We start from the raw sequence: 25,335 nt of genomic DNA, 5'->3' as shown, positions 1-25,335 counted from the left end.
GAATTATTGGCTGATCGGGGCAGTCAGAGACCATAGCCAGCAGGGGTAAGGTGGCACTGGTGCCACCTCACGATCGCCCAGATTCGTCGGCCGGATTACCGGCCGACCAATCAGGGCGCCTGCTGCGGGTGTCACTCCCGCAACCCGATCAGCCCCTCTTCCGGAGGACGTGAGCGGGTGCGGGATGTGCACCCCGGGTGCTGGGGACCCCGATCCCCGGCGTCCCTGTTGGGATCGGGGCCCCAGGAGCAGCAGCGGCGGCGGCGACGACGACGAGGGACTGACCTGATGCGGCTGGATCGTTGGAGGTGAGTGACAGCCTCCTGCTGTTGCTTAGCAACAGCTCCCAGCATGCAAAAAGGGCATGCTGGGAGCTGTAGTTATGCAACAGCAGGAGGCAGACCACCACAACTCCCAGCATTCCCTTATGGGCATGCTGGGACTTGTAGTTTTGCAACAGCTGGAGGCACATTCTTTCTATGGAAAAGTGTACCTTCAGCTGTTGTATAACTACAACTCCCAGCTTGCACAATCAGCTAAAGTGCATGCTGGGAGTTGTAGTGGTGCATCTGGTGGTTGCATAACTACAACTCCCAGAATGCCCGTTGGCTGTCTGACTGCTGTAGTTTTGCAACAGCTGAAGGCACACTGAGTTGAGTAGCAAACCAGTGTGTCTCCAGCTGTTGCATAACTACAATCCCCATCATCCCCAGCCAAAGTAGTATGCCTCCAGCTGTTGCATAACTACAAGACCCAGCATGCCCTTCCGCTGTCCGTACATGCTGGGGGTTGTAGCTTTTGTAACAGCTGAAGGCACACTGGTTGCAAAACACTGAGTTTGTTACCAAACTCGGTGTTTCACAACCAGTGTGCCTCCAGCTGTTGCAAAACTACAACTCCCAGCATGCACTGATAGACCGTACATGCTGGGAGTTGTAGTTTTGCAACAGCTGGATGTCCCCCCAATGTGAATGTACAGGGTACACTCACATGGGCGGAGGATTACAGTAAGTATCCGGCTGTAAGTTTGAGGTGCGGCAAATTTTCTGCCGCAGCTCAAACTGCCAGTGAGAAACTACTGTGAACCCCCGCCCGTGCGACTGTACCCTAAAAACACTACACTAACACACAATAAAATAAAAAGTAAAAAACACTACGTATACACATACCCCTACACAGCCCCCCTCCCCAATAAAAATTTAAAACGTCTGGTACACCACTGTTTCCAAAACGGAGCCTCCAGCGGTTGCAAAACTACAACTCCCAGCATGCACTGATAGACCGTACATGCTGGGAGTTGTAGTTTTGCAACAGCTGGATGTCCCCCCCCCCCCCCCAATGTGAACGTACAGGGTACACTCACATGGGCAGAGGATTACAGTAAGTATCCGGCTGCAAGTTTGAGCTGCGTCAAATTTTCTGCCACAGCTCAAACTGCCAGCGAGAAACTACTGTGAACCCCCGCCCGTGTGACTGTACCCTAAAAACACTACACTACACTAACACAAAATAAAATAAAAAGTAAAAAACACTACATATACATATACCCCTACATAGCCCCCCTCCCCTCCCCAATAAAAATGAAAAACGTCTGGTACGCCACTGTTTCCAAAACGGAGCCTCCAGCGGTTGCAAAACAACTACTCCCAGTATTGCCAGATAGCCGTTGACTGTCTAGGCATGCTGGGAGTTTTACAACAGCTGGAGGCACCCTGTTTGGGAATCACTGGCGTAGAATACCCCTATGTCCACCCCTATGCAAGTCCCTAATTCAGGCCTCAAATGCGCATGGCGCTCTCACTTTGGAGCCCTGTCGTATTTCAAGGCAACAGTTTAGGGCCACATATGGGGTATCGCCGTACTCGGGAGAAATTGTGTTACAAATTTTGGGGGGTATTTTCTGCTATTACCCTTTTTAAAAATGTAAAATTTTTGGGAAAACAAGCATTTTAGGTAAAAAAAATATATATTTTTTTACATATGCAAAAGTCGTGAAACACCTGTAGGGTATTAAGGTTCAAATTACCCCTTGTTACGTTCCCCGAGGGGTCTAGTTTCCAAAATGGTATGCCATGTGTTTTTTTTTTGCTGTCCTGGCACCATAGGGGCTTCCTAAATGCGGCATGCCCCCAGAGCAAAATTTGCTTTAAAAAAACCAAATGTGACTCCTTCTATTCTGAGACCTGTAGTGCGCCAGCAGAGCACTTTTCACCCCCATATGGGGTGTTTTCTGAATCGGGAGAAATTGGGCTTCAAATTTTGGGGGGTATTTTCTGCTATTACCATTTTTAAAATTGTAAAAATTTTGGGAAACAAAGCATTTTAGGTAAAAAAAATATATATTTTTTTACATATGCAAAAGTCGTGAAACACCTGTAGGGTATTAAGGTTCACATTACCCCTTGTTACGTTCCCCGAGGGGTCTAGTTTCCAAAATGGTATGCCATGTGTTTTTTTTTGCTGTTCTGGCACCATAGGGGCTTCCTAAATGCGGCATGCCCCCAGAGCAAAATTTGCTTTCAAAAAGCCAAATGTGACTCCTTCTCTTCTGAGACCTGTAGTGTGCCAGCAGAGCACTTTTCACCCCCATATGGGGTGTTTTCTGTATCGGGAGAAATTGGGCTTCAAATTTTGGGGGGTATTTTCTGCTATTACCCTTTTTAAATATGTAAAATTTTTGGGAAACCAAGCATTTTAGGTAAAAAAAAAAATATTTTTTTTTACATATGCAAAAGTCGTGAATCACCTGTGGGGTATTAAGGTTCACTTTACCCCTTGTTACGTTCCCTGAGGGTTCTAGTTTCCAAAATGGTATGCCATGTGTTTTTTTTTGCTGTCCTGGCACCATAGGGGCTTCCTAAACGTGACATGCCCCCAAAAACCATTTGTCGCTCCTTCCCTTCTGAGCCCTCTACTGCGCCCACTGAACAATTAACATAGACATATGAGGTATGTGCTTACTCGAGAGAAATTGGGTTTCAAATACAAGTAAAAATTTTCTCCTTTTTACCCCTTGCAAAAATTCAAAAATTGGGTCTACAAGAACATTTGAGTGTAAAAAATGAAGATTTTGAATTTCCTCCTTCACTTTGCTGCTATTCCTGTGAAACACCTAAAGGGTTAATACACTTACTGAATGTCATTTTGAATACTTTGGGGGGTTTAGTTTTTATAATGGGGTCTTTTATGGGGTATTTCTAATATGAAGACCCTTCAAATCCACTTCAAAACTGAACTGGTCCCTGAAAAATAGTGAGTTTGAAAATTTTGTGAAAAATTTCAAAATTGCTGCTGAACTTTGAAGCCCTCTGGTGTCTTCCAAAAGTAAAAACTCATACATTTTATGATGCAAACATAAAGTAGACATATTGTATATGTGAACCCAAAAAATATATATTTTGAATATCCATTTTCCTTACAAGCAGATAGCTTCAAAGTTAGAAAAATGCTAAATTTTCATTTTTTTCATCAAATTTTGGGATTTTTCACTAAGAAAGGATGCAAGTTACCATAAAATTTTACCACTATGTTAAAGTAGAATATGTCACGAAAAAACAATCTCGGAATCAGAATGATAACTAAAAGCATTCCAGAGTTATTAATGTTTAAAGTGACAGTGGTCAAAATTGCAAAAAACGCTCCGGTCCTTACGGTGTAAAATGGCCGGGTCCTTAAGGGGTTAAGAGAACTCATAAATTAATCTTGTAGAAAACTTGTATTTCATATTGACAAAAGTTAAAACCCAGGGGTGCAGAAATAATTCATGATAAATTGTTATGTTTGCCCTGCATTTAATGCTTTCTTGTTTTTCTCTTTTGAAAGAATGCAGTTACTTATATCTTCTCTTCAATGGCACCTGCAAGGCAACCTGCCCGGATGGCTACTATGAGGATCTTGATGCTGGGAGATGCATTTCCTGTCACATCAGCTGTAAGACATGCTCAGGGACATCAGACGATGACTGTGAGACCTGTCCTTCTGCTAACCCAAACCTATATCAGGGGAGTTGTCTGGCTAGCTGCCCCTCTGGAACCTTTCATAACTTTACGCTCAGCGAGTGCCAAGGTATGGCTATGACATTTTTTTTTATTTTAGAATGTTCAGATCGTTAAAAATTAGGAATGAAAGCAATTTGTGGAGGTATCTTTGTATTGATTACACTACCTGAAGACTTCACTTGGCTAGAGAAGAACTGTGTTGGTTCTTAAGACATATTTCATGCTTGTTATGCACAGATTTATATAAAGCTGTAATAGTTTCATACCATATTATCTCTTCTAGTCTCTTCTAGTATATGCTTCCTTCCTGCTGGCAGGTTAGCTTTAAAGGGGTACTCCGCCCCTAGACATCATATCCCCTTACCCCCTATCGGCTGCAGCACTCCAGACCTCCGATGCAAGGAGCGAACTTCTCTCCGTGACGGATGACTGGCGATGCAGGCTAGAGGCTTGTGACGTCATGGCCATGCCCCACTCGTGATATCACGGCCACGCCTTCTCAATGCAAGTCTAGGAGGGGGAGTGATGTCCCATAGACTTGCATTGAGGTGGCGTGGCAGTGACATCACGAGCCTCCGGCGCTGCACCCGATGCTCTAAACAAATGCCGGGTGCAGAAGGGAGATTCTTTGGATATGGGATAAGATGTCTAGGGGCGGAGTGCCACTTTAAGACATATTTCATGCTTGTTATGCACCAATTTATATAAAGCTGTAATAATAGTTCTGCACCGTGTCTCCACTAGTATATGCTTCCTTCCTGCATGGTGGTGTGTAACAGCTGGCAGGGTGTGTAACAGCTGGCAGGTTAGCTTTAATTTGTATATAAGAAAACAAATGGTTATCTATTGATTGTGTCAATGTTGTCAGCTAAATGTGTAGGCTATACATGTTATCAACATTGAAGGGGTTAAAGGGGTACTCCGGTGCTTACACATCTTATCCCCTATCCAAAGGATAGGGGATAAGATGCCTGATAGCTATCACGCCCCCTCCCGTAGGCTTGCATTGAGGGGTGGAGCGTGACGTCACACGGGGGCGGAGGCGTGACGTCACACGCCGCCGGTGCAGTGCCGTGGATTGCAATTTGCCTTAGATTGTAATGGAGTGACTCAGCAGTTTTCCCTGCTCGAGCGCTCCGCCTCCATTACATTCTATAGGCTGACACTCGCACACCACCCCCCAACCATTGGTTACTGCGGGGGCTGGGGGTGTGTGTGCGAGTGACATATTTAATACTCACGCATCGCAGCTCACGGCAGTCTCACTTGGGCTATAGCCTGAAGCTGCATGGAGCTCTTATAGCCTCTGTGGCCTGATTCGTAATCGGACCTCAAAAGCTAATACTGTTTTATTGCCTCCCACCAGCGCGCTCGATCGCCAGCGCTATCGGGATCCCTATGCCCGATAGCGCTGACTACTGCTTGCCTCCCTGCCCGCTGCTCTACTCCCCATCCCCTGTTAACTGTCAGGGAACGGGGAACAGAAAGTAGAGCAGCGGGCGCAGCTAAAGTAGTGCTGCGCATGCGTTTGCAGATAAAGTAGTACTGCGCATGCGCAGCACTACGCAAATAGCGTAGATAGGTAGATTAGTGTAGGTTGTAATTTAGGATAGTTTATGCACCACAACTCCCAGCATGGGAGTTGTAGTTTAGGACAACAACTCCCAGCATGCCCAGACAGCTAAAGGCTGCCCAGGCATGCTGGGAGTTGTAGTTTAGGATTACAACTCCCAGCATGCCCAGACAGCTAAAGGCTGCCCAGGCATGCTAGGAGTGGTAGTTTAGCTTAGATTAGACAGCAAAGGGACTACAACTCACCATGCCCAGACAGCTTTAGGCTGTCCAGGCATGCTGGGAGTTTCAGTTTAGGACTACAACTCCCAGCATGCCCAGACAGCTAAAGGCTGCCCAGGCTTGCTGGGAGTTGTAGTTTAGCTTAAATTAGACAGCAAAAGGACTACAACTAAAAGGACTACAACTAAACTACAGCTAAAGGCTGCCCAGGCATGCTGGGAGTTGTAATTTAGCTTAGATTAGACAGTGAAGGGATTATAACTCCCAGCATGCCCAGACAACTTAAGGCTGCCCAGGCATGCTGGTAGTTGTAGTTTAGGACTACAACTCACAGCATGCCCAGACAGCTAAAGGCTGCCCAGGCATGCTGGGAGTTGTAGTTAAGCTTAAATTAGACAGCAAAAGGACTACAACTCCCAGCATGTCCAGACAGCTAAAGGCTGCCCAGGCATGCTTTGAGTTGTAGTTTAGCTTAGATTAGACAGCGAAGGGACCACAACTCCCAGGATGCCCAGACAGCTGAAGGCTGCCCGGGTAGGCTGAGAGTTGTAGTGCAGTGAAGGGACCACAACTCCCAGCATGCCCAGACAGCTGAAAGCTGCCCGGGCATGTTGGGAGTTGTAGTGCAGTGAAGTCACCACAACTCCCAGCATGCCCAGACAGCTAAAGGCTGCCCAGGCATGCTGGGAGTTGTAGTTTTACACAGGTATAAAGTAGTTAGCGTAGTGTTAGCACGATTTTAGTGTAGTTAGCGTAGTGTTAGCTCAATTTTAGCGTAGCTTTAGTTTAGTGTTAGCGCAGTTTTTAGCGTAGCATAGTGTTAGCGCAGTTGTAGCGTATTTAGCATAGCGTAGTGTTAGCGCAGTTGTAGTCTAGCTTAGTGTTAGCGCAGTTTTAGTGTATTTAGCGTAGTGTTAGCGCAGTTTTAGTGTATTTAGCGTAGTGTTAGCGCAGTTTTAGTGTATTTAGCGTAGCTTAGTGTTAGCTCAGTTTTATTTTATTTAGCGTAGTGTAGTGTTAGCGCAGTTTTAGCGTAGTGTAGCTTAGTGGTAGCGCAGTTTTAGTGTATTTAGCGTAATGTAAGCACAGTTTTAGCGTATTTAGCGTAGATTAGTTCTAGTGCAGTTTTAATGTATTTAGTGTAGTGTAGCGTTAGCACAGTTTTAGCGTATTTAGCGGAGCGTATTGTTAGCGTAGTCTTAGAGTAGTGAGCGCAGTGTAGTCTCCGAGTAGTTAGCGTAGTGTAGTGTTAGTCCAGTTCTAGCATAGTTGGCGTAGTTGTACACGGGTGTAGTGTAGCTAACTTAGTTTTACAGGCAGATGTAGTATAGTTTAGAGAGTTTAGCGTGGGGTGTAGCTTAGCTTAGTCATAAAGTGAAGGGGCTACAACTCCCAGCATGCTCAGACAGCCAAAGGCTGTCCGGGCAGGATGGAAGTTGTAGTTTTGCAAAAGTAGCAGAGGCAGTTGCGCTCTGCTACGTTAATGTAGTATACAGCCACCTGTATAGATGGCTGGATATGGTGATCACAAGGCCACTTACCCACCTCCATTCCTGCTCCGTCACTGGACTTGTAGCAACACAGGAAGATGACGGAGCTGGAACGGGGGGTGGTAAGTTAGGCTCTCCAGTTAATAACCCATTTTTTTTTGTGTTTTTCTTCTCGATTCAGATATGTGAATGCGAAGGACTACATTGGAATCGGTGGATTACAACGATGACCTGCATTTTTATCTTTTCTTTTAATAAAATGGTTAACGAGGGCTGTGGGGGAGTGTTTTTCCTAATAAAAATGTTTTAACTTGTGTGTGTGTTTTTTTTAATTACTTTTCAGGCTTAGTAGTGGAAGCTGTCTTGTAGACGGAGTCCATTACTAAGTCGGGGCTTAGCGTTAGCCCCAAAAACAGCTGGCGATAACCGAAAAAAAAAGTGTGTGGGTGGTTCCCCGTATTTTAATTTTCAGCCAAATACCAACCAAACAGCAACAGCCTGATGTTACCAGGGTGGGCGAGGACCATTGTTACTGGCCCTCCCCATCCTAAATAACACCAGCCTGTTACCGCATAGGCCCAAGAGCGCCATATTTGGAGCTCTAGGCCTGTTGGTATCGGCTCTTCCCGGTACCCCTGTGGCGTGGGGGTAACAAGGTAATAATTGGGGGTTATCGCTAGCTGTTTTTGGGGCTAACGCTAAGCCCCGACTTAGTAATGGACTCCGTCTACAAGACAGCTTCCACTACTAAGCCTGTAAAGTAATAAAAAAAAACACACACAAGTTAAAACATTTTTATTAGGAAAAACACTCCCCCACAGCCCTCGTTAACCATTTTATTAAAAGAAAAGAAAAAAATGCAGGTCATCGTCGTAGTCCACCGATTCCGATGTAGTCCTCCGCATTCACGTATCTGAAACGAGAAGAAAATCCCCCCAAAAAATGGGTTATTAACTGGAGAGCCTAACTTACCACCTCCGTTCCAGCTCCGTCATCTTCCTGCGTTGCTACAAGTCCAGTGACGGAGCAGGAACGGAGGTGGGTAAGTGGCCTTGTGATCACCGTATCCAGCCATCTATACAGGTGGCCGTATACTACATTAACGTAGCAGAGCGCAACTGCCTCTTGCTACTTTTGCAAAACTACAACTTCCATCCTGCCCGGACAGCCTTTGGCTGTCTGGGCATGCTGGGAGTTGTAGCCCCTTCACTTTATGACTAAGCTAAGCTACACCCCACGCTAAACTCTCTAAACTACACTTCATCTGCCTGTAAAATTAAGTTAGCTACACTACACCCGTGTACAACTACGCCAACTATGCTAGAACTGGACTAACACTACACTACGCTAACTACTCTAAGACTACGCTGCGCTCACTACTCTAAGACTACGCTAACAATATGCTACGCTAAATACGCTAAAACTGTGCTAACGCTACACTACACTAAATACATTAAAACTGCACTAGAACTAAGCTACGCTAAATACGCTAAAACTGCGCTTACATTACACTAAATACACTAAAACTGAGCTAACACTAAGCTACTCTACGCTAAAACTGCGCTAATACTACACTACGCTAAATAAACAAAAACTGCGCTAACACTAAGCTACGCTAAATACACTAAAACTGCGCTAACACTACGCTACGCTAAATACACTAAACCTGCGCTAACACTAAGCTACGCTAAATACACTAAAACTGCGCTAACACTAAGCTACGCTACAACTGCGCTATCACTACGCTATACCAAATACGTTACAACTGCGCTAACACTATGCTACGCTAAAAACTGTAAAACTGCGCTAACACTAAACTAAAACTACGCTAAAATTGAGCTAACGCTACGCTAACGTACACTAAAATCTCGCTAACATTACGCTAACTACTTTATACCTGTGTAAAACTACAACTCCCAGCATGCCTGGGCAGCCTTTAGCTGTCTGGGCATGCTGGGAGTTGTGGTGACTTCACTGCACTACAACTCCCAGCATGCCCGGGCAGCCTTCAGCTGTCTGGGCATGCTGGGAGTTGTGGTCCCATCAGCTAAACTACAACTCCCAGCATGCCTGGGCAGCCTTCAGCTGTGTGGGCATGCTGGGAGTTGTGGTCCCTTCGCTGTCTAATCTAAGCTAAACTACAACTCCCAGCATGCCTGGGCAGCCTTTAGCTGTCCGGGTATGCTGGGAGTTGTATTCCTTTTGCTGTCCAATTTAAGCTAAACTACAACTCCCAGCATGCCTGGGCAGCATTTAGCTGTCCGGGTATGCTGGGAGTTGTAGTCCTAAACTACAACTCCCAGCATGCCTGGGCAGACTTAAGCTGTCTGGGCATGCTGGGAGTTGTAGTCCCTTCGCTGTCTAATCTAAGCTAAACTACAACTCCCAGCATGCCTGGGCAGCCTTTAGCTGTCCGGGTATGCTGGGAGTTGTATTCCTTTTGCTGTCTAATTTAAGCTAAACTACAACTCCCAGCATGCCTGGACAGCCTTTAGCTGTCTGGGTTACAAGCAGAGAGCTTCAAAGTTAGAAAAATTAAAATTTTTCACATTTTTCATGAAATTTTTGCATTTTTCATCAAGAAATTATGCAAATATCGACAAAAATTTACCACTACGATAAAGTAGAATATGTCACAAAGAAACAATCTTGGAATCAAATTCATAAGTAAAAGCATCCCAGAGTTATTAATGCTTTAAGTGACAGTGGTCAGATGTGCAAAAAATGCTCTGGTCCTTAAACCAAAATGACCTCGGTCCTTAAGGGGTTAAATCTGTTTTGCACTATCCATACTTGTGAAGTGTTGGTGTAGCACCATGGTCAATCTACTCTGATGCATCAGACATTGGTGGGTGGAAATCCTGGCTGATCCATGCCTGGTTCACCTTCACAAAGGTCAGTCTCTCCACATATTTTGTGGAAAGATAAGTTCTCCTTGGGGTTACTAAGGCCCCCGCCGCACTAAACACCCGCTCTGATGGCACACTACTGGCCAGACAGGACAGCATTTCTAGGGCAAACTCTGCTAGTTGTGGCCACAAATCAAGTTTGGCTGCCCAGAAGTCCAGCGGATCTTCAAGGTGTGTTGGCATGGTCATGTCAAGGTATGCCACCACCTGCTGGTTCAGGTCCTGCTCCAGGTCTACCTGCTGCTGATGAGTTGCTAGGATGTCTCTGTAGTAGGTCAGTTTGTCCTCCCTCTCAGTGGGTGTGAAAAAGGCCCCCATTTTGTGCCAGTAGCGAGGGTCCAATAAGGTACAGAGCCAGAAGTCATCCCCTTGCTGAATGATGACAATTCAGCGATCACTACCCAAGCGAGCATGCATTGTGCCATTTGTGCAAGTGACTCCCTGCCTCCATCTCCACTGAATACTGCCACAGTGTGTCTGGGTCCTCTGTCTTGCCTTACTCATAACCCTCTAGCTTCTCTGGCTGCTCCTGCTCCTCCTCTCCTTTCAGATGACTAAAAAACTGTACATCTCGCGAAACCTAAACTGTGCTCCACTGGGCCCCCCCCCCTCCTCCTCCAGTTCAGCCCCCACAGGGCTCATGTGGCCATGAGATGTAGGCTCCACTTCACCAGTGCCCTGACCAGCCATTGTTTCCAACACGTGTTGTAGTACAACATATGGAGGGTGGAATTCTAACGTGTGGAAACATCACAAATCAGACTATGTTGGGGATGCTGTTCTGATGCTGCAGCTCAAGGAGGGTGTGCTTTGCGGTGTACGAGTGATGCGATGCAAAGTTTCATTCCCATTGTTAGGATGTCTTGCAAATGGGGGAACACTTCAGCAACCGCTTGACAACAAGATTGAACACGTGTGCCATGCAGGGCGCATGCCTCAGGCTTCCTTGTCACAGCACAGACAAGATGTTCTTCCCATTGTTGGTCACCATGGTTCCAATTGCCAGTTTTTGTGGAGTAAGCCATGATTCGATTTAGCAGTTCCTCGCCCGTGTGACTCCCTTCGCCAAGACAAACCATGTGAAAAACAGCATTACACAGCCGTGCCCTGCACACATGTTCTGCTGGAGGGGCACTGAGACTTGTACATGCAGTGGAGGCTGAGGACACGGTGGAGGATGAGGAGACAGAGTTGCACACTGTCACAGGACCAACGGCCTGAGAGCGTGGAGGCAGAAACGGCATCACCTGTCCACATTGCTGTTGTGGCTGTGCAGGAACCACATTCCCTGACCATAGATACAGCTCCACACGTCGGTGCTGCTGAGCACTTTGGTACACACCGACAGGCTCAAAAACTGGACCATCTTCTGTTCCACAAAATTATGCAGGGCTGGTACTACCTTCTTTGCAAAGAAATAACAGCTTGGCACTCTCCCCCTCGGCTCGGCACAAGTCATCAGTTCTCTGAAAGGTGCAGAGTCCCCCACTTGAAAAGGGATTTACTGCAGCACCAGCAACTTGGACAGGAGCACATTCAGCTTCTGCGCCGTTGGATGAGTGGGCACATACTGTTGTCTCTTAGACATGGCTTCGCCAATGGATTGCTGACTGAATGACTGACTTGAAGTAGAAGGAGCAAGAGTGTCTGGAGCGACAGAAGATGGGTATGACACACAGCTCCCTTCGGCTGAGGTGGTTGAGCCTTGGCTGGCTGAAACAGGGAGCGGCGTGCCACTGGGTGATGCAGCAGGCTGGACCATCACATGGGAGCCATGGTTCTCCCAGGCCACTTTATGGTGATGCTGCATATGTTGGCGCAGGGCCGTGGTGCCAACATTGGGACCCTGGCCATGCTTCACCTACTGCCGACACATCTTGCATGTTGCCAGGTTAACATCCTCCGGATGCTTGATAAAAAACTGCTACAGCACCGAGTAGCTGATTTTCCCACCAACAGACCACACTAATTGACTGCTATACGCCTACTCCAGGAACCCATCTTCCACTAACTCCCGGGAAGGTAGACTGCCGCAAAGCAGGTGGTCTACCTCGGGCAAGTTTGGCTCCAGACTTTCCACTTCAGTCACCATGCTGACTGCCAACCATGCTACCACCTTTCTGGCTCAGCTGCTGCCTCACCAACCCTCTTCTCTTGATGATGATGAAGCCCCTTCTGCACCCGGCTCCCAAGTGCAATCGGCTTCATCATCATCGAGTTGTGTCTACATGTCACTGATGTCCTCCTCAGGTTCAACAGTGTCTGCTTCAGGAGCCTTAACGCTCTCAACACCACCTCCAACTCCACTCTCCTCATCACTACTTACCCGCCTAGCGGAGGAAGGGGCGGATGTCTCCTCCACTTCTTGGCTGGGCAGTAGCTGCTGACTGTCCTCTAGTTGATCCTCCTAACTAAATAGTGAAGCTGAACTCACAGCAAAAGATACTTCTGTGGGGAGGGAACAGCAAAGGACAGAGGCAATGGGAGGACAGGGACAGCTCCCGGGCCATATCAACTGAGGGTTGTGTCTGAGGAACCCACTGACTGTTGACTGGGGGTGTCAGATGTCACTTGTGATGAAGTGGATGACCGTGTTAACCAATCGATGACGGCAGATGGGTTGCTTGTCGAGACACGACCGCTAGCTGTTATCGGGAGCTCAGGCCTATCGCTGTAACTCCTGCTGCCACTCACTCCTAGTCTGCTGTGACCTCTGCCTGATGAATTTAGGCCTCTGCCACTCCTCTGTGCACGTCCTGGCACTTCTCTGCCTGACATACTTAGTGCGAATATGAGGGCCGTACTATACGCTTCACTACGCTTAAAACAGTATTTGTCTACAACACCAGCAGTTGTGTACTTTTGGCTGACCCTTCACAGTATCTAGGCCCTTAGGACTTTAACGGGAACAAAATGATACACCACTTAAATGTACATATGTGGTATGCACTTATGAGGGGAGAACAATGCGCTCCAGTACGTTTAAAACAGTATTTGTCTACAACACCAGCAGGTGTGTACTTTTGGCTGGCCTTTCACAGTATCTAAGCCCTTAGCACTTTAACAGGAACAAAATGGTACACCACTTAGATGTATGAATGTGGTATGCACTTATGACGGGAGGACAATCCGCTCCAGTATGCTTAAAATAGTATTTGTCTACAAAACCAGCAGGTGTGTACTTTTTGCTTGCCTTTCACAGTATCTACGCCCTTAAGACTTTAATGGGGTATTCCAGGAATTTTTTTTATTTGACTGTGCTACAGGGGTTGTAAAGTTAGTGTAGTTCATAATATAGTGTCTGTACCTGTGTGTGATGGTTTTCTCACAGTTGTTATGTGATTTTCACCTCAATATTTATTTTTAACAGCATACAAAATGACCGTTGTTTCAGGTTTTTCCCAGCTTGCAATGCAGCCGAGACCTGACTCAGTAGTCAGCTGATGACAGGGAGCCTATCTTCTTCAATGGGTGGAGGGATCAATCTGCAACTAATGCAACAGCTGTAGGCACCCTGATTGAGAAACCACAGGTCATTTATATTTCAATGGGTGGGGTGACTGATGTGTGGGAGGGAGGAAAATGGAATTGTAGGATTTGTAGTCAAAAAAAGAAAAGCCAAACAGGAAATACCAGTTCTCAAAAAGCTAGCCACAGTATTATGGTAATCTCACAACATAGCCATTTCCCAAGACAAGCGCAGATCCTTCCTAAGCATGTCCACTACTGTCTGCCAGGTACGTACTAAAATCACCTTATGGTGGATAACCCCTTTAACAGGAACGAAATGGGACACCACTTAGATGTACACACAGGTTACACTTAATAGAGGACAATACGCTTTTAGTGCTCTGCTCACCCTAACTGGCTGGCTACTATTAGCTTTTCAGTTGCTGTACACACACAGTCGCTGTGTACTACACACAAAATTGCACTCACACTCTCAATCTCACTCCCTTTCCTATCAATGCTTCTAGGCTGGATTTGGGCTTGAGGTAAATCGCTGCGGTAAAAAAGCTTTTCTGTGCAACACACTGCTCTCTGTCCCCCTCTCTCTCTGCAATAGAACTCTGATGTGACTGGGAGGTGAATTGCTGTAGTAAAAATGATTTTCTGTGCAACACACACTGCTGTCTGTCCCTCTCTCTCTGTAATAGAACGCTGATGTGACTGGCCGCAAGATGGCTGACGATTATATAGGGCTGTGACATCACAGGAGTGGCCGGCTGCTGATAGGCTGCATGCTGCATGTGATTCAGGGACATCCCGCCGACCCTTGTTCCTGCCTTCCCAGTATTCCTTGCCCCATATCCTCACAAGTGGATCCGCCATTTTAGATGCCCGGCCCCTGGACCGCACTAAATGGAGTTTAATGAAGCGATTCGCATGATCAAATCATGGCAATATTCACATTCGTTACAAATCAAATTTTTCCTGAAATTCGTAACAAATTCAGATTCCTCAGATTTGATTCGCTCATCCCTAATTGCTAATAAAAATTCACCTATAATGCATCTACCTTGAGTGACAAGTCTTCTATTTGGATAAGATAGTTTGGGAACCTACTTGTGCACCAAGAAATTGGAGAGTGCCATATTTCTCTCTTTATACTGAGGAAACCTCCTTTTTGAAATCTCTCTGACAGTGCAACAGTGTGAAACATGTTGTGGTATCAATGACCCTGTAATTAATACAGTATCAGGTAGATGATAGCCTTCACAATAATGCATAATTCTGGTAATTGAAACTAAATCTTGAAGTGTACCTATTGTTTCAAAGCAGTTTTAAAAGTTTGCCTAGTTTTATTAGATCAAGTGTTGAGAGTAATGAAGAGGTGATTTTAGTGCCCTCCATGTCTCCATGGTGCTTTGAAAACTGTGACTGTAAAAAAAAAATGCTAACTTTTTTTTGGAGTTTTGTTTCATACTGCACTTTGCAGTAAAAATGACATGTTACCTCTTTTCTGTAGGCCACTACGGTTATAACGATACACAATTTATATAGGTTTTGTTTTCTTTCACTACTTTTAAGAACTTTTTATTTTTCCATATATGGGTCTCTATATGGGTACATGAGCTGCCCCGTGAGGTGTATTTTTTTTATTTTGTAAAAATTTTTTTTTTTATGGGACTTTTTTTTAATCACTTTTTATTCAATGTTTCTGATACATGAAGGAACAAAAAATTCACATTTTGGCTGCCTTCTGCACAGCGGAGGTCCCAGTCAGACCCCTGAACCCACCGATACCTGTCATATACCTTTTAGGCGTGAATTGCATTGATTGTGGCATCTAAAGGGTTCAATGACACACATCAGCGTGATCACTGATGTCTGTCATTAGCAGATGGGGGGTATTCATCAAGAGTAGTGTAGATGAACATCTTTTTACCCCATTAATTAATTTGGTGGAAACTGTGTACCTGCACCAGATTAATGCATGGTGAAGGACAAGTGATAAATCTGGTGCAGATCACATTTCTTACTTCAGTACTCCACTTTGTATGGTGCCCCTCTGTGACTTTTTGTGTGACTTTTTAACCCCTTAACCCCTTAAGGACACATGACATTCTCATACGTCTCCATTTCCGAGTCCATAAGGACACATGACGTATGAGAACGTCATGTGTTTTACCAGCCCCCCGCAACCATCTGGAGCGGAGCCGGTGCCCGATGCCTGCTGAAATCGTCATGATGACCCCCCATGTCGGCGATGGCCGCAGATCGCTGGACAATTCAGTCCAGCGATCTGCGGTGGATTTCGGGTCAATCGGGTCTCCAGTGACCCCGTGACCCGGATTTATTGGCTGATCGGGGCCGTCAGAGACGGCCCCGAACAGCCATAGCCAGCAGGGGTGAGGTGGCACCTCACGATCGCCGGATTACTGGCCGACCAATCAGGGCGCCTGCTGCGGGTGTCACTCCCGCAACCCGCTCCGCCCCTCTTCCGGAGGACGTGAGCGGGTGCGGGACATGCACCTCGGGTGCTGGGGACCCCGATCCCCGGCATCCCTGTTGGGATCGGGGCCCCAGGAGCAGCGGCGGCGGCGACAACGAGGGACTGACCTGATGCGGCTGGATCGTTGGAGGTGAGTGACAGCCTCCTGCTGTTGCTTAGCAACAGCTCCAAACATGCAAAAAGGGCATGCTGGGAGCTGTAGTTATGCAACAGCAGGAGGCAGACCACCACAACTCCCAGCATTCCCTTATGGGCATGCTGGGACTTGTAGTTTTGCAACAGCTGGAGGCACATTCTTTCAATGGAAAAGTGTACCTTCAGCTGTTGTATAACTACAACTCCCAGCTTGCACAATCAGCTAAAGTGCATGCTGGGAGTGGTGTAGTGGTGCATCTGGTGGTTGCATAACTACAACTCCCAGCATGCCCGTTGGCTGTCTGACTGCTGAGAGTTGTAGTTTTGCAACAGCTGACGGCACACTGAGTTAAGTAGCAAACCAGTGTGTCTCCAGCTGTTGCATAACTACAATCCCCAGCATCCCCAGCCAAAGTAGTATGCCTCCGGCTGTTGCATGACTACAAGACCCAGCATGCCCTTCCGCTGTCCGTACATGCTGGGGGTTGTAGCTTTTGCAACAGCTGAAGGCACACTGGTTGCAAAACACTGAGTTTGTTACCAAACTCGGTGTTTCACAACCAGTGTGCCTCCAGCTGTTGCAAAACTACTCAAACTGCCAGCGAGAAACTACTGTGAACCCCCGCCCGTGTGACTGTACCCTAAAAACACTACACTACACTAACACACAGTAAAATAAAAAGTAAAAAACACTACATATACACATACCCCTACACAGCCCCCCTCCCCTCCCCAATAAAAATGAAAAACGTCTGGTACGCCACTGTTTCCAAAACGGAGCCTCCAGCAGTTGCAAAACTACAACTCCCAGCATGCACTGATAGACCGTACATGCTGGGAGTTGTAGTTTTGCAACAGTTGGATGTCGTCCCCCCCCCCCCCCCCCAATGTGAACGTACAGGGTACACTCACATGGGCGGAGGATTACAGTAAGTATCCGGCTGCAAGTTTGAGCTGCGTCAAATTTTCTGCCGCAGCTCAAACTGCCAGCGAGAAACTACTGTGAACCCCCGCCCGTGCGACTGTACCCTAAAAACACTACACTACACTAACACAAAATAAAATAAAAAGTAAAAAACACTACATATACACATACCCCTATACAACCCCCCTCCCCTCCCCAATAAAAATGAAAAACGTCTGGTACGCCACTGTTTCCAAAACAGAGCCTCCAGCTGTTGCAAAACAACTACTCCCAGTATTGCCAGATAGCCGTTGACTGTCTAGGCATGCTGGGAGTTTTACAACAGCTGGAGACACCCTGTTTGGGAATCACTGGCGTAGAATACCCCTATGTCCACCCCTATGCAAGTCCCTAATTCAGGCCTCAAATGCGCATGGCGCTCTCACTTTGGAGCCCTGTCGTATTTCAAGGCAACAGTTTAGGGCCACATATGGGGTATCGCCGTACTCGGGAGAAATTGTGTTACAAATTTTGGGGGGTATTTTCTGCTATTACCCTTTTTAAAAATGTAAAATTTTTGGGAAAACAAGCATTTTAGGTAAAAAAAATATATATTTTTTTACATATGCAAAAGTCGTGAAACACCTGTAGGGTATTAAGGTTCACGTTACCCCTTGTTACGTTCTCCGAGGGGTCTAGTTTCCAAAATGGTATGCCATGTGTTTTTTTTTTTTTGCTGTTCTGGCACCATAGGGGCTTCCTAAATGCGGCATGCCCCCAGAGCAAAATTTGCTTTCAAAAAGCCAAATGTGACTCCTTCTCTTCTAAGACCTGTAGTGCGCCAGCAGAGTACTTTTCACCCCCATATGGGGTGTTTTCTGAATTGGGAGAAATTGGGCTTCAAATTTTTGGGGGTATTTTCTCCTATTAACCTTTTAAAATTGTAAAAATTTTGGGAAACCAAGCATTTTAGGTAAAAAAAAATATATATTTTTTTTACATATGCAAAAGTCGTGAAACACCTGTAGGGTATTAAGGTTCACATTACCCCTTTTTACGTTCCCCGAGGGGTCTAGTTTCCAAAATGGTATGCCATGTGTTTTTTTTTGCTGTTCTGGCACCATAGGGGCTTCCTAAATGCGGCATGCCCCCAGAGCAAAATTTGCTTTCAAAAAGCCAAATGTGACTCCTTCTCTTCTGAGACCTGTAGTGCGCCAGCAGAGCACTTTTCACCCCCATATGGGGTGTTTTCTGAATCGGGAGAAATTGGGCTTCAAATTTTGTTGGGTATTTTCTGCTATTACCCTTTTTAAAAATGTAAACATTTTGGGAAAACAAGCATTTTAGGTAAAAAATATATATTTTTTTACATATGCAAAAGTCGTGAAACACCTATAGGGTATTAAGGTTCACGTTACCCCTTGTTACGTTCCCCGAGGGGTCTAGTTTCCAAAATGGTATGCCATGTGTTTTTTTTTTGCTGTTCTGGCACCATAGGGGCTTCCTAAATGCGGCATGCCCCCAGAGCAAAATTTGCTTTCAAAAAGCCAAATGTGACTCCTTCTCTTCTGAGACCTGTAGTGCGCCAGCAGAGCACTTTTCACCCCCATATGGGGTGTTTTCTGTATCGGGAGAAATTGGGCTTCAAATTTTGGGGGTATTTTCTGCTATTACCCTTTTTAAAAATGTAAAATTTTTGGGAAACCAAGCATTTTAGGTAAAATATATATATATTTTTTTACATATGCAAAAGTCGTGAATCACCTGTGGGGTATTAAGGTTCACTTTACCCCTTGTTACATTCCCTGAGGGGTCTAGTTTCCAAAATGGTATGCCATGTTTTTTTTTTTGCTGTCCAGGCACCATAGGGGCTTCCTAAATGCGGCATGCCCCCCAAACACCATTTGTCGCTCCTTCCCTTCTGAGCCCTCTACTGCGCCCGCCGAACAATTAACATAGACATATGAGGTATGTCCTTACTCGAGAGAAATTGGGTTTCAAATACAAGTAAAAATTTTCTCCTTTTTACCCCTTGCAAAAATTCAAAAATTGGGTCTACAAGAACATGCGAGTGTAAAAAATGAAGATTTTGAATTTTCTCCTTCACTTTGCTGCTATTCCTGTGAAACACCTAAAGGGTTAATACACTTACTGAATGTCATTTTGAATACTTTGGGGGGTGTAGTTTTTATAATGGGGTCTTTTATGGGGTATTTCTAATATGAAGACCCTTCAAATCCACTTCAAACCTGAACTGGTCCCTGAAAAATAGTGAGTTTGAAAATTTTGTGAAAAATTTCAAAATTGCTGCTGAACTTTGAAGCCCTCTGGTGTCTTCCAAAAGTAAAAACTCATACATTTTATGATGCAAACATAAAGTAGATATATTGTTTATGTGAACCCAAAAAATATATATTTTGAATATCCATTTTCCTTACAAGCAGAGAGCTTCAAAGTTAGAAAAATGCAAAATTTTCATTTTTTTCATCAAATTTTTGGATTTTTCACCAAGAAAGGATGCAAGTTACCATAAAATTTTACCACTAAGTTAAAGTAGAATATGTCACGAAAAAACAATCTCGGAATCAGAATGATAACTAAAAGCATTCCAGAGTCATTAATGTTTAAAGTGACAGTGGTCAGAATTGCAAAAAACGCTCCGGTCCTTACGGTATAAAATGGCCTGGTCCTTAAGGGGTTAAGGGCTTAAGGACCATGGGTTTTTTCCGTTTTTGACTTTCGTTTTTTCCTCCTCACCTTTTAAAAATCATAACCCTTTCAATTTTGCACCTAAAAAGCCACATGATGGCTTATTTTTTGCACCACCAATTCTAATTTGCAGTGACATCAGTCATTTTACCCATAAATCTATGGCGAAACAGAAAAAAAAAAACATTGTGTGATGAAATTGAAGAAAAAACTACATATTGTAACTTTTGGGGGCTTCCGTTTCTACGCAGTACATTTTTCAGTAAAATTGACACCTTATCATTATTCTGTAGGTCCATACGATTAAAATGATACCCTACTTATATAGATTTGATTTTGTTGTACTTCTGGAAAAACTATCATAACTACATGCAGGAAAATTTATATGTTTAAAATTGTCATTTTCTGACCCCTATAACTTTTTTATTTTATCCTGCATGGGGCAATATGAGGGCGCATTTTTTGTGCCGTGGTCTGAAGTTTTTATTAGATAAAGGGTTAACTGACATTTATGAACTTATTTTTTTACATTTGTTTTTTGCAGTGTTATAGCTCCCATAGGAGCCAAACTAATGGCATACACAAGAACCTTAACATTATTCCCTATTAATAGCCTATTCTGCACTATATAGCAAAAAAACTAAAAAAATCCAGACTACTTCTTTATGAAGTAAGGTCAAGAAAATCAAGGACAAATATGATTCAGAAAAACACGAAAGAGTATGAGGCAGTGATTCTAATGTCTCAATTATTTCCCTTCTTATGTTTTCCTGTAGATCTCTCAAAGGATTATTATTTTCAGTGTTTGAGAATAGAAATATGTACATTTTTTATTGCTTTTCTCTTTCCTACTTTGGAGAATTTTAGATGACACATATAGTACACAGCTGGTAACATCTCAATATCTGAGCAGAAATTACTACATTTTTCAATTTCATACTGATGGTCCATGACTGATTTTAGTTTTTCCATTGCTGCTATGAGATACTTACATTGCAATACTATCTGCTAGTTGCTGGCACTTGTGCCATAGCTCTAGTTGCCTTGGCACAGAATATGTCACTGGGTGGAGAGAAATGTTATTCAGAATGGAACAGAAGCAGTGCTGCAGAAAGGGCATCTAAGCTGGCACTGGCCACATAAGTGAGATTATCAGGATGCAGACAAGAGCGTCATGTGAATGACTCAGCTGCCACAAATCAAAAGGCTCAGGTTCTTACAGAGATTTCTGCAGTCCTTCCGAAACTCTCCTTCCTAAACTCTGTCAAGGTCCTAGCATCTATCTGCGTCACACTGATCCACAATGCTAGGGCCATGTTAATAATATAGACAGTCTACACAACTTTTAAGGACATTACATTTTGTAATAAAGTAAACTTCTCCTTGAAGACAATTTAAAGGGATACTCCGGCCCCAAGACATCTTATCCCCTATCCAAAGGATAGAGGATAAGATGTCTGATCGCGGGGGTCCCGCCGCTGGGGACCCCCACAATCTAGCATTCAGCACCCACCTGTAAGTACTGCCGGAAGCATTGGAGGTTCGCAGTCTTTTGCCTCCCGACCTCGGGGACGGATTATCGTGATGTCACGACTCCACCCCCTTGTGACATCACGCCCCCTCCCATAGACTTGCAGTGAGGGGGCGGGACATGATGTCATGAGGGGGCAGAGTCGTGACATCACGATAATCCGTCCCCATGGTCTGGAGGCAAAAAACTGCGAACCTCCAGCGCTTCCGGCAGTACTTACAGGTGGGTGCTGCATGCTAGATTGCTGGGGTCCTCAGCAGCGGGACCCCCGCAATCAGACATCTTATCCCCTATCCTTTGGATAGGGGATAAGATGTCTTGGGGCCGGAGTACCCCTTTAATCCTTGCAGTCTTCTAAAGAGCAGAATCATGGGACATTTCCTATTCTGTATTTTACCAAAATCACATATATTATGAATAGGAATGTGTAATAGGACTGTGTAGCCCTTGGGAATTCAGCTTCCCTAGACTGTCCCTCTGGTATTTATAGCATAACATGGTTGCTGTTTATAGCAACCTGTGTTTTCTAAAGCAGAGAAGAGCAATTGTTTTATGATCATCATAGCTGACTGCCCATTATATTTATCTAATACAGGTGACATAAAAGTACCAAATACTGTACCAATCTGGGTTTATGGTGATGTAGCAGATGTAGCAGAATTAACAGGCTGAGTGGACTTGTTGCATTATTGCATTTAGTAAACAGGCTACAACTGTTAAGGCTGGGTTTACACTATAGAATCCACAGCCGTATTCTAGTCAGAGCTAGGACTGGGCAGACAATGCTAGATAGGAATGTATGCGGAGCGGATTTTGACAGAACGTTGAGCAAGTTTAATGTTCTGTCAGAAATTCCAACCAGAAAATTCTGCAGTGTGAATGGGTTAACTGAAAATCCATTCACCTGCATGTTAAAGCTTACCTGTCAGATCCCATTAAAAAAAAAAAAAAAACTGTTCTGTTTTTCAGTATATCATCCTGATCATGTACATGTAATTTTTATGTTTCTATCACCCATATTTCACAAAAAAATTGCATATTGCAGCTGATCAATGTCTTTTCCATCTTATCAAAGGGAAGGGGCATGCCCCACTCTTGCCTGCACTGTGATGACTCCTCCCCTCCCTCACTCTGCTGACTCTCTGCTCTCGGGAGCCTGACAGCCGTGCTCTGTAACCCTTTCCTCTCTGGATTTATGCTGTACAATCACACACACACACACACACACTGTTTAGTGGTGTGTGCCTACAGCTTTTGGAAAACTATGTTTTAAAATAAATAAAATAAAACATGAAAATGTTTTAAAGAAGTATATTAGAAAAACTATTGTTTTGCCAACATATAAAAAGTTTTTATAAGTTTTTATATCTGACAGAGCCCATTTAACTTTCATGCAGCGGAATTTCCGACCAAAATTCCTGAGCGGAATTCCAGTCAAAAATTCCATAGTGTGAACCCGGCCTTACTCTGCTACATTAGTACGTTGCAAACAACATATCTATAAGAGAACTTACGAAAGATAACAAACACACACACTGCAAAGTATTCTACCAAATGCACAATTGAGTTTTATAGAGTAGAAATGAACAATGTGTAAATGTCACATTTTCTGAGCCAGACCCTCATAAGACATAGTTTTAATGCATGGCTGCCATGCAGGTGAAGATCTGATTAGACAATACTTTATACTATACTTACTCTAAAGCTTCAACTATAAAGCACAGTCCTGGGGGTACATTTAAGGAACAGCAATCTATGCTATAAAAGAAATGCTTAGTTAATCCAAGGGACGTTTTAATTGTGTTGCTGACAATTACTATACCCTTGCTGCTGGAAGCCTATGTAGGTGGTACTATTAGGGAATTATAAGGAAGTTCATTAATTCACCATCTGTAATGAGATGTGTGCATTTGTACTATTGCTTTCATTACATTCGTTCCAGGGAAATATCTCATATCCTGGATGCGTAGGAAAGGATTAGTTTAGTTTTCTAATGAAGAGTCTAGACTGAAGTGACCAGACGTCCATTTTAAAAAGGGACACTGTGACAAATGTATAGTATTGAGCCATTGGAGTGTAGACGTGTGTGACTCATAAAGGAATTTCATCTGAATGCAAGCCAGATCCCTAGTATATGTGATGCCAATACCACGACAATGTTTCAGCTTGAGCCCATTTATAAAATATGATTTCATCTAATGGCCACACATCAGAGCACAACAGGTGCCTCTTAATACAGTCATTTACAGTTAGACATCATCAGGTTATTTGTTTAATGCTGTTATAGGCCCAGTTGATATGAAAAATAAAATAGTTTTTTACTGAAATACCCCTTTAAGTTAGCTGTGTCCTTAAGGTCCAATTGGGCTGTGTCCTTAAGGGGTTAAAAAGAAAGAAACAAGCAAAAGATAACTTATTTAGTGAATAAAAGAAACTAGGGGGGCATGGCCTAGCTGCCTGACTGAATGGTCACACTTTAGCTGTGCTCCTGCTAAACCCAGCACGCACTGCCACCTATTTTACACCCACGGATGTGGGATCATCTGCGGGGACAAAAAAAGAAGCAGGTAAATCAGGGAACACTTGCTAAATTCTATTTTTGCCATGCGCTTGCTGCCTTCCAAGATGGCAGCGACGCCAACCAGCCGCAATGGACTCTGCCTCACTGAGGAGACGCTCCTCTTCAGCCTGCTGCAGCTCCAAGCAAGCCTAGGGTCGGCAACTGCACCTCCGGCTGCAATCACCTCTGCCTGCCAGCAGAACCGTGAGACTATCTTTCCCCCCTGCCATCCCCTCTCCTCCAGCCTGCCGCCATCACCGTCCGGCAGGCTGCTGAAACAACGGACCAGATATTCCTCTCCTGCTGCTGGCTCTGGTATATCAGACTTGGGCTTGGATGCTACCCTCCCCTTGGAAGATAATGAGGGCTTGGGGTCACTGTCTGTTTATGATAAATCTCTCACAGACACCACTATGAGAGATATGTTACTAGTTCTCCAGCTTTCCTTCAGAAAGGACATTCATGCTATGATTACTCCTATCAACACTGCAGTTGATGAACTGGGGGGCAGGGTTCAGCATATTGAAAGTAAGTTTGGAGAATATTCTGTCTCCCACAATGCTTTGCCGTGATAGTGTGAAAATCAGAGGGATACCGGAGTCAGTCCCTTCTGCTGATATAATGTAGTATGTGCACATGCTTTTGGGAGCTATTCTACCATCTTGCTCACATCAAGAGCTAGAAGTGCTCCGTGCCCACCGTGTCACTAGACCCCGGCACCTGGATGACTCTGTGCCTCGAGACATTCTAGCACGGATTAATTTCTTTTCAACTAAAGAGGGCCTCATGGAATTATCCTGCAAAAACAACGGCTTACCTGCTCCTTACCAACAGCTGTCCCAGTATGCACACCTATCTGCTGCCACGCTGCAACTGCGTAGAAATCTATAACCTATTACCAGTGCTCTTCATGCAGCGAAAATCCAATATAGATGGGGCTTTCCAGTTTGCATTTTAATTTGCAGGGACAATCAAATCTCAGTTGTCCTGTCCCTAGAAGAAGGACAAGATGTACTACATCGCGGCTATCACTCTCTCCTTACAGGAAAATTTTCCTCCGACTCCTGCTTATTTGTGGAGGGTCAGCCCCTTTGTTCTATCTTACCCGAAGCATGCCCAATCTCTGCATACTGACCTTTCTCAATATTTTCAGACCAATGTCTCCCCTGACACAGATCCAATGATCACGTGGAACTGTCACAAGGCTTATATTAGTTTTTTTTGTTTTTTTTTAATTAAATATGGTGCCTTCTGTAAACAACAAAGGGACAAACAACACATACTAACATAGTTCATAAGGTTGAAAAAAGACCAGAGTTCAAAAAGTTCAACCTATAACCCTAATGAGT

The 25,335-nt window shown here is 44.6% G+C and overlaps 1 protein-coding gene across 2 annotated transcripts in view; it reads left to right on the top strand.

Moving 5' to 3' along the window:
• The window catches only part of LOC130368607 (proprotein convertase subtilisin/kexin type 5-like), a 154,266-nt gene that overhangs the window by 57,761 nt on the left and 71,170 nt on the right, over positions 1-25,335 (top strand). For both annotated transcript variants that reach the window (XM_056572514.1, XM_056572515.1), the window contains one exon: positions 3,823-4,065. In XM_056572514.1, coding sequence (XP_056428489.1) covers positions 3,823-4,065 — 243 coding nt within the window. The remainder of the gene's footprint in view (positions 1-3,822; positions 4,066-25,335) is intronic.

The sequence above is a fragment of the Hyla sarda genome, chromosome 4 (assembly GCF_029499605.1).
Source record: "Hyla sarda isolate aHylSar1 chromosome 4, aHylSar1.hap1, whole genome shotgun sequence".
NCBI lineage: Eukaryota > Metazoa > Chordata > Amphibia > Anura > Hylidae > Hyla > Hyla sarda.
This window is presented reverse-complemented; position numbering and strand designations above follow the sequence as displayed.